The 16,876-nt window shown below is 46.5% G+C and overlaps 1 protein-coding gene across 1 annotated transcript in view; it reads right to left on the minus strand.

Annotated features, from left to right (window-relative positions):
- The window catches only part of PLCD3 (phospholipase C delta 3), a 96,492-nt gene that overhangs the window by 49,538 nt on the left and 30,078 nt on the right, over nt 1-16,876 (minus strand). Inside the window, exons 2-3 of the mRNA XM_053362727.1 lie at nt 10,935-11,096; nt 2,170-2,398 (exon numbers count right to left, since the gene is read on the minus strand). Coding sequence (XP_053218702.1) covers nt 2,170-2,398; nt 10,935-11,096 — 391 coding nt within the window. The remainder of the gene's footprint in view (nt 1-2,169; nt 2,399-10,934; nt 11,097-16,876) is intronic.

Here is a 16,876-nt window from a genome sequence, read left to right on the forward strand (position 1 = left end):
GTTTAGGGACCTAATTGGATTTGAGGTAAATACTAAAATTACTACCTTGGTCAGTGTTTTCCAGCCATGATGAATGTTTTGGCTTCTGTTTGCATCTCACAGGGGTTCCATGAAATTTCACAACCTTCCACATCAAGCACTTCACTTTCAATGATTTCATTCTCTCATATATATATATATATATATATATATATATATATATCCATATCCCAAGTTATAATTAAGAATTAAAGTAGGAATTTAACTTTGCATTTTGCAATGGTTAAATAAATTTAGGGCCCCTCCCAGACGGGTGTTTTATTGTGGCTGTATTCTGCAAACATGTCCTGGGCACAATAAGAATGCATGAATGGGTGGATTTATTCTGCTTTAGTTCGCTCTGTGATGCTTCCCTAACGCTACCACAAGATTGCTGTCCAGAAGTGCTAAAGCGCAACTAAAAAGTGGGACAAAAATAAACCAGTTACGGGACCCCAGCAGGAAGTTACGGGATGTTCACCAACTGGGAATGAAGCAGTGTGACTGCCCCAGAACCTGTGCAGCCTCAAACAGTATCAAAAGTGGGATGTGTGTGACTGCCCCAATAGCATCATGAGCACAAATCATCATGAATGTGCAACAAGAAGGGCATCTTGATGGGGCTTTAGTTAGGGTTTTTTTGAAAACTTTGCTTGAGGGGAGCAAGGAGAGAGGATTAGGGTTCTGCAGGCTAATCCAAAGTACGACAGGGATTCCTCAGACAAAAAAGTACTGAAAACAACTACTGTAAACTTTCATGTTCTTATTTTTACCAAGGAAGTTAAAAGTAGTGGAATTTCAAGTTCAGAGAGAGAGATCTGAATTTTTCTCCATTAGTATACAGTGATACCTTGGTTCTCAAACATCTCCGTTGTCGGAACCCGAACACCAAAAACCCGGAAGTAAATGCTTCCGTTTTCAAACACGCCTTGGAAGTCGAACGGCTTCATGTTTTTTGATTTTCTCAAATGCATTTGCAGCCAGCCCTTTGCGCCTCGGTTTTCGAATGTTTCGGAAGTCGAAAAGTCTTCTGGAACAGATTACAGTATTTACCGCTCTATAGGACGCACTTTTTCCCCTCCAAAAATTAAGGGGAAATGTGTGTGTGTCCTATGGAGCGAATGCAGGCTGCGCGGCTAAGCCAAAAGCCAGAACAGGGAGACGGAGCGCTGCTTGGGGTTAGCTGCGCAAAGCCTCTGCAAGGCAGCGGGGCGCCTTCACCCCGCTGCTCTGCGGAGGCTTCAAAGTCTGTCCTCAAAGCCAGAACAGCGAGAAGGAGCGCTGCGCATTGCTCCGTCTCCCTGTTCTAGCTTGGGGATGGCTGAGCAAAGCCTCCACAGGGCAGCGGGGTGCCTTCACTCCGCTGCTCTGCGGAGGCTTCAAAGGCTGCGCTCCGGGGGCTTCAGGCAGCTATCTGCAAGCCTTCCGAGCACAGCAGGAGTTCCCGCTGCGCTTGGAAGGTTTGTGGATAGCCGCCTGAAGCCCTCCAAGGGCAGCAGAAACTCCCACTGCGCTCCCGGGGCTTCAGGCAGCTATCCGCAAGCCTTTGGAGCGCAGTAGAAGTTCCCGCTGCGCTCGGAAGGCTTGCGGATAGCTGCCTGTTCTGGGAGCTGGGGTCAGGGGAAGCTCGGACTTCCCCCGCCCCAGCCCCGCAGCTAAAAATGAAGCCAAGACAGCCAGCGGGATGGATCCCGCTCACTGTCTTGGCTTCTTTGCTCTTTGGGGCTGGGGGGGGGGGGAAATAAGATTTTTTTTCTTGATCCCCCCCCCCCCGAAACTAGGTGCGCCCTATGGTCTGGTGCGCCTTATGGAGTGAAAAATACGGTATGTTTGAGAATCCAGGTACCACTGTACCTCCAATACACTACCAGCTCACAGATTTAAACAAGCTCTGATCTCACCTTCTAGGAACCTTCTTCAAATGCGGTTCCACAAACCATTTAAAGCCTGGGCTTTGTCGCTAAAGCTCTTTCCTGTACCAAAAGCTGCAGGCCGGCCCTTCTTTGTGGCAGACTGAGGCAACTGCCTCAGGCGGCCAAAATAAGGTGTCAATGAAACAGCAGCAAATCGTTAAGTTATTTGATTTATGTTTCCTGGCGCCTAAGTACTGACACAATCGCTGTGCTCAAGCGGCTTGAACAGAAAGGATATTGTTCGAGCTTCTCTCGCTGGCTCATGGCTTCGCCTCTGGCCATCAGTTTTGTGAGCCCTCGCACCCATCGCTGAGCATCGTCCACACTCCGGGCAGCCAGGTCCAGGTTTTTCCTCTTGCCCCTGAAGACAATGGTGAAGCATTGCTGTTCGGGGAAAGAGCCGCCGAATTTCCGAAGCCCCTCCGACTGATAACCTTCTCGCACGCTTTCGATGTGTAGGATGGAGACTGGAAGACAAGACAGGGATGCAGGACTGCGTACAGAAATCAGGGACAGAACAAGATCCCAGGCTGCATGCTTCAGGCTTGATCACTTTGGTGCACACAGCAAGGCTGTTGGTTTAAAGTTAACAATCCAGTTCCGATCTCCAAACTCAAGTCTTAGCAACATCACTGGGGCTTTAAAAAGGCTGCAGCTCAGGGCCACATTGCCACTGTTTGGGGGCAGAATTTGATCACATACTGGCAAATTACAGGTGATTGGGAGGCAATGTGCAAGAAACCTGCTTCTTCAAAAGCAGGGTGGATAAAAATCAATGTTTTTAAAAAAACACACCCAAAATTGGATTTTTTAAATTTAAATTGGATTTTTAAAATAAAATGCTTTTGGAGGAAAAATCTTTCTAAAGATAGTTTTCTATTTAAGTTACATTATAGCCCAAAGGCTATTCATTAGGAAATAAGGGTTTGTTTTAAGTTTTTCATGTGCACTAAAACTCAGTCTGAGTTTTGTTTTTTAATTGATTAACCGCATCAGTTAACAAACATGGATACGTATGCTATAATGTTATTGTTTTAGTTAAATAAATTGTTTAGTTATTAAGGAAATGATTATTTTTCTTCTTCCAATAAAGTACAGCAGAAAAGCTGTCTAAGTATAAACAGTTAACTTACTAAACCTCACAATAATTTCATAATTATCTGTCTATGTATTTCTAATAGTATAACCAAATCAGTAATTTTTGATATACTGTAACTGTAAAAACTACTCTGAAAATTTATTATTCCAAAAATGAAACCTTCATCTGGTTGTAAATATTAAGATTATACCAGCAAGAATGAGTCTTTCTGTAAAAAAATGATTCAAATCAAGTCTTACCGACTAGTGATTTAAATTAAATCAAATCCACCCTGTTCAAAAGATTCGCCTTTTTGCAATAAGGAAAATGCACTGTAAAGTACAGGACAACACTTGCTTTGACACAATATCATCTAGCCTCCTTGCACACAATTCAGGCAAATGCTCAATAAAACAGGTAGTCTGAAACACTCTCAGTCAGAATTATATTATGATTATTAATTACCCATGCTTCATCCAAAGGGCCCAGGGCTTTATTAGGACTCAACCATGCTAAAACCTGCTCTTTAATGCTCTTGGCAATCCACAAAAAAATTTAAAAATCCAAATTGCCTTTTCATAGATCATAGAATTGTAGAGTTGGAAGGGACCCTAAGGGACATCTAGTCCAGCCCCCTGCAATGCAGGAATATGCAGCTGTCCCTTACAGGGATTGAACCTGCAACCTTGGCGTTATCAGCACCATGCTCTAGCCAGTTGAGCTATCTAGGCTTTTGTTCCGATTCAGCATGAAAGAGTGGGCTTTCCTAGGAAAACAGCAGGATATATATATATATCACATGTACTGGGAAAGTATGGAACTACACAGGGCAAAAGTTAAGTGTGGATGAGCCCTTAAGTCACTGTGAAACAATATAATAATAATAATAATAATAATAATAATAATAATAATAATAATAATAATAATTTATTATGACTGGGTCACCCCAGCCACTCTGGGCGGCTTCCAACAAAACACTAAAATACAATAACCTATTAAACATTAAAAGCTTCCCTAAACAGGGCTGCCTTCAGATGTCTTCTAAAAGTTTGGTAGTTATTTTTCTCTTTGACATCTGGTGGGAGGGTGTTCCACAGGGCAGGTGCCACTACCGAGAAGGCCCTCTGCCTGGTTCCCTGTAACTTGGCTTCTCGCAGCGAGGGAACTGCCAGAAGGCCCTCGGCACTGGACAATAGGAGTGAGACGCTCCTTCAGGTATACTGGACCGAGGCCGTTTAGGGCTTTAAAGGTCAGCACCAACACTTTGAATTGTGCTCGGAAACGTACTGAGAGCCAGTGCAGGTCTTTCAAGACCGGTGTTATATGGTCTCGACGGCCGCTCCCAGTCACCAGTCTAATATCTTCCTCAAACAACCAAAAGGTCATTGCCTCAATCGCAAGACTTCTTCCCCACAGCAGTATATGTGACATTCTGTGCAATACATCCAGTCCTTTGCTGGCTTTCAACTTTCATAGCTGTTTTTAGTTTATGGGCCTGATAAAACTACATTTACGGCTACCCTTTATTTTTTCATTGAAACAGGTGCACCTCGCCTGTCCTAGGCAGTCGTACCTTGGAAGCCGAACGGACTCCATTCCGGAAGCCCATTCAGCTTCCAAAACGTTCGGAAACCAAAGCACGGCTTCCGATTGGCTGCAGGAATCTGCCGCAGCCAATCAGAAGCCCTGTTGGATGTTCAGCTTCTGGAAATAGTTCACAAACCGGAACACTCACTCCCAGGTTTGCGACATTCGGGAGCCAAAACGTTAAGGAACTATAAGCTGTTTGACTTCCAAGGTACGACTGTACTGGGATACATCTCACTCATTTTTAAAGCAGAGAATTTGCAAAAAGACTATTTTACTGGACCAATAGTGCTCCTCCCTCTGCCCTCTAACCGAGTGACACGGCAGGAGTGGGGACGGCTCCCATTGTGCCTGCACACACTTACAAAATTGTACACGGAAACCCTCAAAGCAAGTTGCTAAACGACATTTTACAGTACTTGTTTGTCCACAAATTCTTCTTGCACCAACCCATCCCAAAACAAGCTTTCAAATTCCATTCTATTCCTAACCCTATTGTCTCTGGGGGTGGTCAACCAAGGAAAACAAACCAACCCACACCTTCCCTTGCACCGCACCCTGACTTAAGTGTTAATGAGCCATAAGTAACTGAAAGTTGAAGTCGGGTTCAAGGAGCAAGTATTTCCTGCTTCGGGCGAGGCACTAGGTTCAAACCTTGCCTCTGCCATACTCAAGCTGAGCTTAGGGCTCGGTCACAGTTATTTTTAACGCTGTTCTTTCCAGAGACACACACACACACAGCCCTGGAGGGTTGGCCAAGGGTGAGCGCAGCTCTGGGGCAAAAAACAACATTAAAGTACATTTTCAAAATTAGCAACCAAAAGACCCTCCAAACCTCAGATTACATACGCTTCAGGTTACAGACTCCGCTAACCCAGAAATAGTGCTTCAGGTAAAGAACTTTGCTTCAGGATGAGAACAGAAATTGTGCTGCAGCGGCGCGGCGGCAGCAGGAGGCCCCATTAGCTAAAGTGGTGCTTCAGGTTAAGAACAGTTTCAGGTTAAGAACGGACCTCCGGAACAAATTAAGTACTTAACCTGAGGTACCACTGTACAAATATGTGGGAGCAGGACTGCATCTCTTGTCATCAGTGACGTCACCGGCACTATCCAATAGGTGCCTGCATCAGTTGCATTTCAAACCACTCAGCAATCTGAGGACCGAACGAGAGACGCCATCCGTGAAAAAGGAAATCGGGTGAATGGCTCTTAAAAAGTAAATGGCAGGTGCTGTGTGGGATGGGGTGCTTGCCCCGGATCGGGACCTCAGCAAGGGGGAGCAGCTGTGATCCTTTCCTCTCCACTGTGACAGAGATTGTGACTCCTGCACCTGCTATCTGTATAGCAACCAGGCCCTTCTCCCCACATCAGATCCTTCAATACTTATTTGTGGAGCGCATAGAACATAACCAGCTTCTATGTCATCCCTGAAACTGATACCCTTTCTTTGAAAATGCTGTTTAGCTGTTGCAAACATTGTGCTGTTTCCTGTTATTCTCTTCCATTCTTTCTCTGAGTCTTGTTATCTTTTTCTCTCTCTCTCTTCCCCGCCCTGACATCCAGTAACAGAACATTTTCCTGGGTTTTGTTTTCACTTCGCTCCCCCTGGACACAAGACAGTGTGTTCCCTGCAGTGCAGCCATGTTGCTCTATGCAATCTAAGTTAAACTTCCCAGGAAAAAAAATCCAATTCATTCATTTATTTATTTTTTAAACCTACATCACAGACCACGTCCTATGGCGGAACATAAGGGCTATGGTTGCTGTACATTACAAACTCATTTGGGAGTTGAGGAGGAAAAAAGAAATACCAGCGCTCCATGCATTTAGTTCTTGTCGGCCTGGATGCTACCACGCAGCTTAAGGAATTCACCTTTTGAACCTCTGCAACCTCCCCTTCGCTGATGCCAACAACTAATCTTTGGCAAAAGTGGCACAAAATGCTGCGTCTCTCAAGCCCCATCCTTTCAGAGTTCCATACAGGATTCATATCCGACTTATAAACTAAACAGAAATCCGAAGCCCTGGTGAAGGACAGGCAGAGAGGGGCACAGCATAAAACGCTTGCACAAGATGATCTGATGCCAATTTCGTTTTTAATCGTTTTAATCCCGGGCGAGACAAAAAGTCTAGCAAGCTGTTCCCACTTGCAGAGAAAAGATAACAGGGGAGTCAAAGCAGGCGCAAAGCTCAGCAACAGAGCATCTGCCTTGTGCGCAGAGAGTCCCAGGTTCAAACCGTATAAAAGGTAACGGTAAAGGACCCCTGGATGGTTAAGTCCAGTCAAAGGTGACTATGGGGTTACAGCGCTCATCTCGCTTTCAGGCCGAGGGAGCCGGTGTTTGTCCACAGACAGCTTTACGGGTCATGTGGCCAGCATGACTAAACCGCTTCTGGCACAACGGGACACCATGAGGAGTGCCAAAGCGCATGGAAACGCCGTTTACCGCCGCATCAGTATCTATTTATCTACTTGCACTGGCGAACTTTCGAACTGCTAGGTTGGCAGGAGCTAGGACAGAGCAACGGGAGCTCACCCCGTCGCAGGGATTTGAATTGCTAACTTTCCGACTGGCAAGCCCAAAAGGCTCAGTGGTTTAGACCATAGCGCCACCCGCATCCCTATAGACCTTCTTGGGTGTTCAGATCAGCAGAGAAGACGCTCTTGTTAGTTCTACCTCCTTCGAGGTTGTGGGGTGGTGGCCTATAAGAAGGTAGTCTCTGTGGCAGCCCCTAAATTGTGGAATTCCCTCCTCACATCTGACACCTTCACTACGAGGCCTTCAGCAAATGCTGAAAACACGCCTCGTGTTGTGTGTTTTCAGGACCTACCCTGTTGCTTTCCCCCCCGGCCAATGAATTTTTATTGAGTTCCAGTTTCTCTTAACAAATATCAGATTTAATCCATAATTTAAAAGTTAACTTCCATGGTGTTATTCTTCCCATTCTTCTTTGCTGCATTATAATTTTTTCTATTCCACAGTTCTTCCATTGCTATTACAGTGGTACCTCGGGTTAAGCACTTAATTCGTTCTGGAGGTCTGTTCTTAACCTGAAACTGTTCTTAACCTGAAGCACCACTTTAGCTAATGGGGCCTCCCGCTGCCACCGCGCCGCCGGAGCACGGTTTCTGTTCCCATCCTGAAGCAAAGTTCTTAACCCGAGGTACTATTTCTGGGTTAGCAGAGTCTGTAACCTGAAGCGTATGTAACCTGAGGTACCACTGTATATTTTGTTGTCCTTCTGTTGCTCAAAACCTAATCCTGCCCATGATTCTATTTAACGTGTATTATTTCAAGATGCCCAAATAGGGAGTTTATTCTTTCAGGTCCATTTCATCCCTCATCTCGCTCATCTCGCTTTATTGGCCGAGGGAGCCGGCGTACAGCTTCTGGGTCATGTGGCCAGCATGACTAAGCCACTTCTGGCGAACCAGAGCAGCGCACGGAAACGCCGTTTACCTTCCCGCCGGAGCGGTACCTATTTATCTACTTGCACTTTGACGTGCTTTCAAACTGCTAGGTTGGCAGGAGCAGGGACCGAGCAACGGGAGCTCACCCCGTCGCAGGGATTCGAACCGCCGACCTTCTGATCGGCAAGTCCTAGGCTCTGTGGTTTAACCCATAGCACCACCCGCGTCCCTCATAACTTCCTTAGAGAATGCATTAATTAAAACTTACCCCCATTCTCTTCCTTGTCATCCTTATTTCTACAGTGTGCTGGGGACCCACCCTATTCCTGTGACTGCAAATTGTTCTTATCTCTGTTGTCCCTGGCGTCTCTGGGTGGGACTGGAAATGTCCCTTTTTCCGAAACCATGGAGAGCTGTTACTAGTCAAGTGTATTCAGCTAAATGGATCACTGGCCTGACGCACTGTAAATACAGCTTTCTCTGTTGCTCCGTAGCAGTGGCTGTTCAAACATGGTCGCAACCACAGCTGAATGAACAGTTTTTCCGTCTCCTGCAGTGCAAGACAGGCTTTCGGGACCCTTAGGAAATGTACTCACTGTGTGACAATGTGCTGTACACACGACACCATCCCTAAGTCATCACTGTCCCAATTTTTAGTTGCCAACCTAAAGCGGATTCAAGGAAGAAAGTTATAATCCGTTTGTGCTGAAAATGGACCTCTCCATTGCGTGTTGTATGCATTTGTACACAGATTGTGCTTTTGCTTGACATCAGATGTCAAGGAAATAAACAACTATCTGACTTTTAGATGACATCTGAAGGCAGCCCTGTTTAGGGAAGTTTTTAATGTTTGATGTTTTATCACTTTTATTGTTGTTATTATTAATATTAATAGTTTGTTGGGAGCCACCCAGAGTGGCTGGGGAAACCCAGCCAGGTGGGTGGGGTATAAATAGTAAATTGTTGTTGTTGCAGCAGGTTGTTGTTTTTATCGTCATTAATTATTATTACAGTGGTACCTCTGGTTACAAACTTAATTTGTTCTGGAGGCCCGTTCTTAACCTGTTCTTAACCTGAGGTACCACTTTAGCTAATGGGGCCTCCAGCTGCTGCCACGGCGCGATTTCTGTTCTCATCCTGAGGTAAAGTTCTTAACTTTCCTGGCTAGTGGAGTTTGTAACCTGAAGTGTTTGTAACCCAAGGTAAAGTAAAGGTAAAGGTACCCCTGCCCGTACGGGCCAGTCTTGACAGACTCTGGGGTTGTGCGCCCATCTCACTCAAGAGGCCGGGGGCCAGCGCTGTCCGGAGACACTTCCGGGTCACGTGGCCAGCGTGACAAAGCTGCATCTGGCGAGCCAGCGCAGCACACGGAAACGCCGTTTACCTTCCCGCCAGTAAGCGGTCCCTATTTATCTACTTGCACCCAGGGGTGCTTTTGAACTGCTAGGTTGGCAGGCGCTGGGACCGAGCAGCGGGAGCGCACCCCGCCACGGGGATTCGAACAGCCGACCTTTCGATCGGCAAGCCCTAGGCGCCACCCACGTCCCACAGCGCCACCCACGTCCCACAGCGCCACCCGCGTCCCAACCCAAGGTACTGCTGTATTATTATTAGTATACCGCCCTACACCCACAAGTCTCAGGGCGATTCACAACATAAAATCACAAAATATATACTGGTAATTAAAAAGACAAGAACAACCCAATAATACCCCCCTTTCCCCAAAACATTTTAAAAGGGCATTGAATGTCAATCGGGGGGGGGGGGGCGTTTTTGCCCGGTGCCTAAAGCTGTATAATGAAGGCACCAGCCGAACCTTCCTAGGGAGAGCATTCCAGAAATAGGGAGCCACCACCGAAAAGGCCCGTTTTCGTGTTGCCACCCTCTTGTGGAGGAAGTGCACGAAGAAAGGCCTCAGAAGATGATCTCAGGGTCCAAGTGGGTTCATATGGAAAGAGGCGGTCCTTGAGGTTTTGTGATCCTGAGCTGTCTAAGGTTTCATAGGTCAAAATCTACTGGGTCAGACGTTGCGGGCCTGTGCCACTCAAGTCTCCCTGTCTGCGAGTGAAATCGGCAAAATGCAAAGCACAGTTACTTAGCTGCCTACTTACACCAATGCACACAACATACCCCTTGTATATCAATATAACACCACACCAGTTTCCAGCCTCTCTCTTCTGAAAAACTGAGGAAAAATATGTACAGTATATATCTTAAATATATACTAATTGAGGGGATGGGAATAGGAAAAATTGGGCACTAGTTTGAAGACGATAGTTCCATAATGGTGGCAATCTCAGAGGGGAAGGAAACTCCACAATGTTAGCTGAAGATAAATACGCCTTAAGCTTCCTGGTCTGTAAAAAGCACCAGAAGAAAAGTCTTTGGGAGCTATAAACATATGCAATTATCTCCTTCTTCCAGTGTAGACCTCTCCCCTGCCAGGGTTCCTGAGCCACAATCATTTCTCCTCACCGCAAACCTCACTGTGATTCTGTACTTTTGGCTTTTAACGCCCCTGAATTGCCTGAGACAGGGAAGAGAGCTGAAGATCTGCTTATTGAGTATTCATCCCGATTTGTTTGCAGGGAGATAAGACAATGTTGACTTATTAAATGAGCATATTCATTACGCTTTGTTGGCGAGATTAGTTATCTACTGCATTTTCCCAGCAGTTTCCTTATTGCAAAAATGTCTGATCTGTTTGTTGACCTCTCAATCTGAATTTGCTGGCATGTGCTCCCACCTGAAAATAGGGACAGTCTGGAAGCGTCCCGAGTTCAAAGTACTTGAGAAAACAGCAATATTTTTAAGTATTTCAACTAGAAGGTTTACCACTTCTAGACCTCCTAAAATTATTCCGGATTTGCCCAGCTAGTCTGGATTTGAAGAGTACATACACAAACAGACACACTCAGATACTTACAGACATGTTTGGAGTAAGCCTTCTTGAAACGGGTCTCAAACCAGATGGTCATTCCATCTTCCTGCAGGCGATATATTCTTTGCTTCTGTGCCGGCTTGGCCTTGACTTTCCAAAAGGGGGATCCTTTCAGCATCACCTTGATATCTTCATCGTCTGTCAGGCCTGCCCCGAGAAAAGAGAAAGCGAATGGTAGCAGCTATAAAACCCACAATGAACCTAACATACATTTCCGATCTGAAGAACACACTTCTATTCGCCAGTGCTTGATCTGAGCCAGAATTCAGCCCTGGAACTCTTTTCTGAATGCTGTCCCTGAAACATAATGTAAAATGTTCACATGAAAAAGAGTGCCTCTAAACACGTGCAAAGCGCCTTTTCCTTTCAACCTCAGGCAGCCATTACTCTAAATAAAAAGTGTTGCAAACTCCCAACCCTGCACTTAAAAAAAAAATAGCCTGCATTTTGAAAAACCATTAGAATTTCGACATTCTCTTTGGAAACAGCATAAATCTAGTCAGTGACGAAATGTGTGGAATCCTAGTCCTTAGTGCACAAGAATCAAGCCTAGACTTTCACAACTTCTGAATCACTTTCAGGCCTGCAGGGTCAGAGGAAATGACATGGTTTACAGTAGACCAGTAGCAGATTCTGCAGCTGTCTCAAGCAACAATGGAGTGCACCTCTGAGGGTGAAATCAAACTGCTGCATTAGCAACACTGAAGTGACCTCCCCGGAGTGCAAGCCTGGACAGTGCGTATGGAGATTGTGTATGGAAATCTTGGGCTGCCCAGATTACAAGACACCCCTCTCCGCCTTACTGCGGTTCAGAGGAGGGCAGAACAACACACTTGGCAGTAGCTGGGCTGCAGGAGTTGCCGGAGAGGAGTACAAGGCGCCATCCAACTGTCTTAGGGACTCCACTCCGGATTTATGTTGTATTTACTCCTTATTATTATTATTATTATTTGTTTGTTTGTTTGTTTGTTTGTTTGTTTCTACCGTGCCCATCCGGCTGGGCTTCCCTAGCCACTCTGGGCGGCTTCCAACAAAGTACAGTGGTACCTCAGGTTAAGTACTTAATTTGTTCCGGAGGTTCGTACTTAACCTGAAACTGTTCTTAACCTGAAGCACCACTTTAGCTAATGGGGCCTCCTGCTGCTGCTGCGCCGCCACCGTGCAATTTCTGTTCCCATCCTGAAGCAAAGTTCTTAACCAGAAGCACTATTTCTGGGTTAGCTGAGTCTGTAACCTGAAGCGCATGTAACCTGAAGCATATGTAACCTGAGGTACTACTGTATTAAAATACAGTAATCTGTTAAACATTAAAAGCTTCCCTAAAGAGGGCTGCCTTCAGATGTCTTTTCTTCTGGGCAAACCACCCCAGAAGAAGCACAATGTGTCCCCCAACCAGCAGTACCTCCCCTTCCCTAACACCCCAAAAGAGCAGAGGAAGAGGCCATGCTTGAAATGGCCCGAGGCAAGGCAAAGCAGGGGAGGTGGCCACCCTGCGAGATCAGTTGCTCGGGAGGAGGAACACAACTTGGACCCACAGCAGTTAGACAGAGCCAGCCAGGCCTACCTGGGCTGCCATCTTTAACTATTGTACTGGTGGCGGTGCATCCCTGGAGATATTAGAGCTACATACATATGGCTTTCCCCAAAGAATTCTGGGAACTGTACAATGCTACCTTGGGTTAAGAACTTAATTCGTTCTGGAGGTCTGTTCTTAACTTGAAACTGTTCTTAACCTGAGGTACCATTTTAGCTAATGGGGCCTCCTGCTGCCGCGCGATTTCTGTTCTCATCCTGAGGTAAAGTTCTTAACCCGAGGTACTATTTCTAGGTTAGTGGAGTCTGTAACCTGAAGCGTCTGTAACCTGCTGCTATTTTCTTTCGGTTCTCCACCGCTGGCTCTTCCTACTGAGGTTTGATGCAAACTTTTCTGGCAGGGCGTAAAAAAAAGATGGAGAAGCCAAGAATCTTAAGAGGAGGAAGAAGCAGGAAATCTGGAAAAAGCATTGGTGCTTTCTGCTGGAACGGGACAGAGAGGCCCCCTAATGCAAATATGCACAGATAATTTGGGAGGGGCAACAGAAGACAGTGAGAAAGATCATCAGATGATCTCTTGGCTACAGAGCTATGAAAACCACAAAGGGGAGGAGAGCCAGGAGGACTGCATTCAGCACTTAAGCCTCGGTGGCAGGGATTAACAGACCGCATCAATGGCTGTTGTTTGCTGTTGGGCTTAGCAACAGTGCTAAGGTTTGTTTTATGCTTCTTCCAAAGTTGACACCTTTTCCCTTCCTGACCCCAGCTCAACTGACTCCCCGCATATTTCCAACGTTCTAGTGAGAGCTGGACCATAAAGAAGGCTGATCGCCGAAGAACTGATGCTTTTGAATCACGGTGCTGGAGGAGACTCTTGAGAGTCCCATGGAGTGCAAGAAGATCAAACCTCTCCATTCTGAAGGAAATCAGCCCTGAATGCTCACTGGAAGGACAGATCCTGAAGCTGAGGATCCAATACTTTGGCCACCTCATGAGAAGAGAAGACTCCCTGGAAAAGACCCTGATGTTGGGAAAGATGGAGGGCACAAGGCGAAGGGGACGACAGAGGACGAGATGGTTGGACAGTGTTCTCGAAGCTACCAACATGAGTTTGACCAAACTGCAGGAGGCAGTGGAAGACAGGAGTGCCTGGCGTGCTCTGGTCCATGGGGTCACGAAGAGTCGGACACGACTAAACGACCAAACAACAACAACAAGGCGGAATTTAAAATTATATTCTATTACACTTATATTCTATTAAAGTGAGAGAGATCTTGAGCACAGAGTGCATATGGCTTTTCTTCCAATGTCTACATTGCAAGGGGGTTGGACTAGATGGCTCCTGGGGTGTCCCTTCTGGCTCGACGCTTATAGGATTCTATGAAACCTGGCCTGCACTCTGCCAGAAGAATTACGCTGGCTTCTTGAAACACACAGCAGCGCTTCTGGGAGTTTCCCACCCCCACGGAAGTATGTTGTCAAAGGTACTCTGTACATGCTCAAAGGCATTCTGCCTCAGGTACCAACATTTTAAAAAACCACCCACATTGTGGGAAATGTAATGTACAACTGAAAGGGAAAAAACCAAAACAGAACCTGTTATTGAAATTTGGGGTTGTCTACCGTCAGTGTGAAAATGTTCAGAAAAACCTATTGTGGAAAATACGTGGTTTCGATGTGTGGGAAGCCTGTTGTAAGCGCTGCAGACTTTGCAGCTGATACAATGGTAATATGATGCGGCAGACAGCAAACACGGAAGTAATTTATTTGGGATTTTAAATGTTCTGTGCCTTTATATGTATCTGCAGGTGGCTCAAGCAAGCAAGCCAAGCTGCACACTTCTGGGGGAGAGCAATGCATAAGCTGTGTTCAGACGCCTGCCTGAAGATACAATAGTGGATAGGGGAAAGGGAATATGAATGCAAGCCATCTGGATCTTACCATGTTGAGTGTGAAAGGGCTTTTACTCAAGTTCACCTGATCGTACGTAGAACCCTCTGCACAAATGGGGACCCTGCTTTTTCCAGCTCCTTGATTGTGTGGAAGGTTCTACTCATGGTCAAAAACAAGTCAAAGCCCCCAAAAGGGTCGATGCACATGGGGAAGGCTTGGATGCACGACCCCAGTCCACACTTTGCATGATTGTGTGTGCCAAAAAGTGCTAAAATGAAATGAAATAATTTATTATTTATACCCCGCCCATCTAGCTGGGTTTCCCCAGCCACTCTGGACTGCTCCCAACAGAATATTAAAAGCACAACAAAACATCAAACATCAAAAACTTCCCTAAACAGGGCTGCCTTTAGATGTCTTCTAAGAGTCAGATAGTTGTTTATTTCTTCAACAACTGATGGGAGGGTGTTCCACAGGGCAGGTGCCACCACCAAGAAGGCCCCTCTGCATGGTTCCCTATAACCTCACTTCTCGCAGTGAGGGAACAGCCAGAAGGCCCTCAGAGCTGGTTCTCAGTGTCTGGGCTGTACAATGGGGGTGGAGTCGCTCCTTCAGATATACTGGGCCAAGGCCGTTTAGGGCTTTAAAGGTCAGCACCAACACTTTGAATTGTGCTCAGAAACATACTGAAACACCTCTATAGGCAGGTGAGACTTACAGAAGTACAAGTGGGATCTGCAGCTAAACACTGCAGTGTGGATTGCTCCTGTTTAGGTTTCCAGCCAACCAGCCATGCCCATTTCCAGGATATTCCACTCCTTGAGAGTTCCTCATTGTACCTCAATAGTTAGTGCTCTGGGCCCCATTGAACATGCAGAATCCTTTATTAGTCTGTTTTGGGGTTTCCCCAACTGTGTCCTGCTTGGGGTTTTTGTTACGGATCCGTCTGTCTTGAGAGACAACGAAGTATGCATCCAGGATGAAGTCAAATCACAGCACTAGCTGTGGACAGGCTTAAATTAATGGGCCTCAGTTACTCTGGTCTATGTATGCCAATGAGTCTAACCCTGAGTAAGTCTAATGCTGCCTAAAGGTAAAGGTTAAGGGACCCCTGACCATTAGGTCCAGTCGCGGATGACTCTGGGGTTGCGGCGCTCATCTCGCTTTATTGGCCGAGGGAGCTGGTGTACAGCTTCCAGGTCATGTGGTCAGCATGACTAAGCCGCTTCTGGCGAACCAGAGCAGCGCATGGAAACGCTGTTTACCTTCCTGCCGGAGTGATACCTATTTATCTACTTGCACTTTGAGGTGCTTTCGAACTGCTAGGTTGGCAGGAGCAGGGACTGAACAATGGGAGCTCACCCCGTCGAGGGGATTCAAACCGCCGACCTTCTGATCGGCAAGTCCTAGGCTCTGTGGTTTAACCCACAGCACCACCCGCTGCCTACTTCAACCCTAAAGATTTTTGTACTTCTGCAAACCTTTGGGCTCCTTCACACCTGCAAATACTCCATGCCCTCCCCACAACACCTGGCTGCTTGTGGGTGGGCGGTGCTGTTTTGACTACATATGGAATGCCACTCAAACGGAGCTGGCTATTAGTACACATTGATGCTGATGCAGAATACCTCCCTCCGCCGACAGAACCAACCCCTTCCAACGTTGTGTATGTTCCATCAGAAATCGTGGTTATATTTATCCTGCTGCTTCTCCCTATGGCTTCGGCCTTTTTTGGAAGCAGACTGCAACCTGATTTCCTGGACGGCGATTAAGTGTCAGTGTTGTGCAACGTTGCAGACCTCCTTTGGGGAGGTGGGAGGAAAAAAACTCTGATGCTCAGACGTGCTGCTAGCCTGGGTGGTCAACAGAGACCCGAAGCAGAATATAACTCACTAGCAGCTACTCTCCAGCCATCCTCCTTTTTTTCCCTTTCAGGGCTGTCCTTGCACATGTGCCAAGAGTGCCCGAGCGCACGGCCTGTCCCAAAGGAGAATCGAATGTGGTGCTCTTCAGGAGAAATCATGCCACGTGGCTTAGATTGAAAGAGCGGCTGTGGAAGTAAAAGGAGCTTTATTGGGTTCAGGGCAGGGAACTTGAGGTGCTGGATGTAAAAGGCAGTGTGCTCAGCATGGCCAAAGGATGCAAGATACATGCTGGCTACTCCGACAGCTCCCTGGAGTTTTCAACCCAAGGAGCTACCGTATTTTTCGCTCTATAGGATGCACTTTCCCCCCTCCAAAAATGAAGGGGAAATGTGTGTGCGTCCTATGGAGCAAATGCAGGCTCCTTGGCTTTAGCAATAGCAATGGGAAGCCTCCGAAGGCAACCACACTCACATACACGCACAGATCTTTCCATTAGGGATGCTCAAGGATTTCCCTTGGTCCGCCATTTTAAATGGACCAACCTGATTCACGCTTCCCAAAACCAATCGCGTCGACTGGAACGGAGTTATCCTCCAGTTTTCACACCCCTCCAAATTCCACAATACAATCCCTCAA

Source organism: Podarcis raffonei, chromosome 13 (assembly GCF_027172205.1).
Source record: "Podarcis raffonei isolate rPodRaf1 chromosome 13, rPodRaf1.pri, whole genome shotgun sequence".
Taxonomy (NCBI): domain Eukaryota; kingdom Metazoa; phylum Chordata; class Lepidosauria; order Squamata; family Lacertidae; genus Podarcis; species Podarcis raffonei.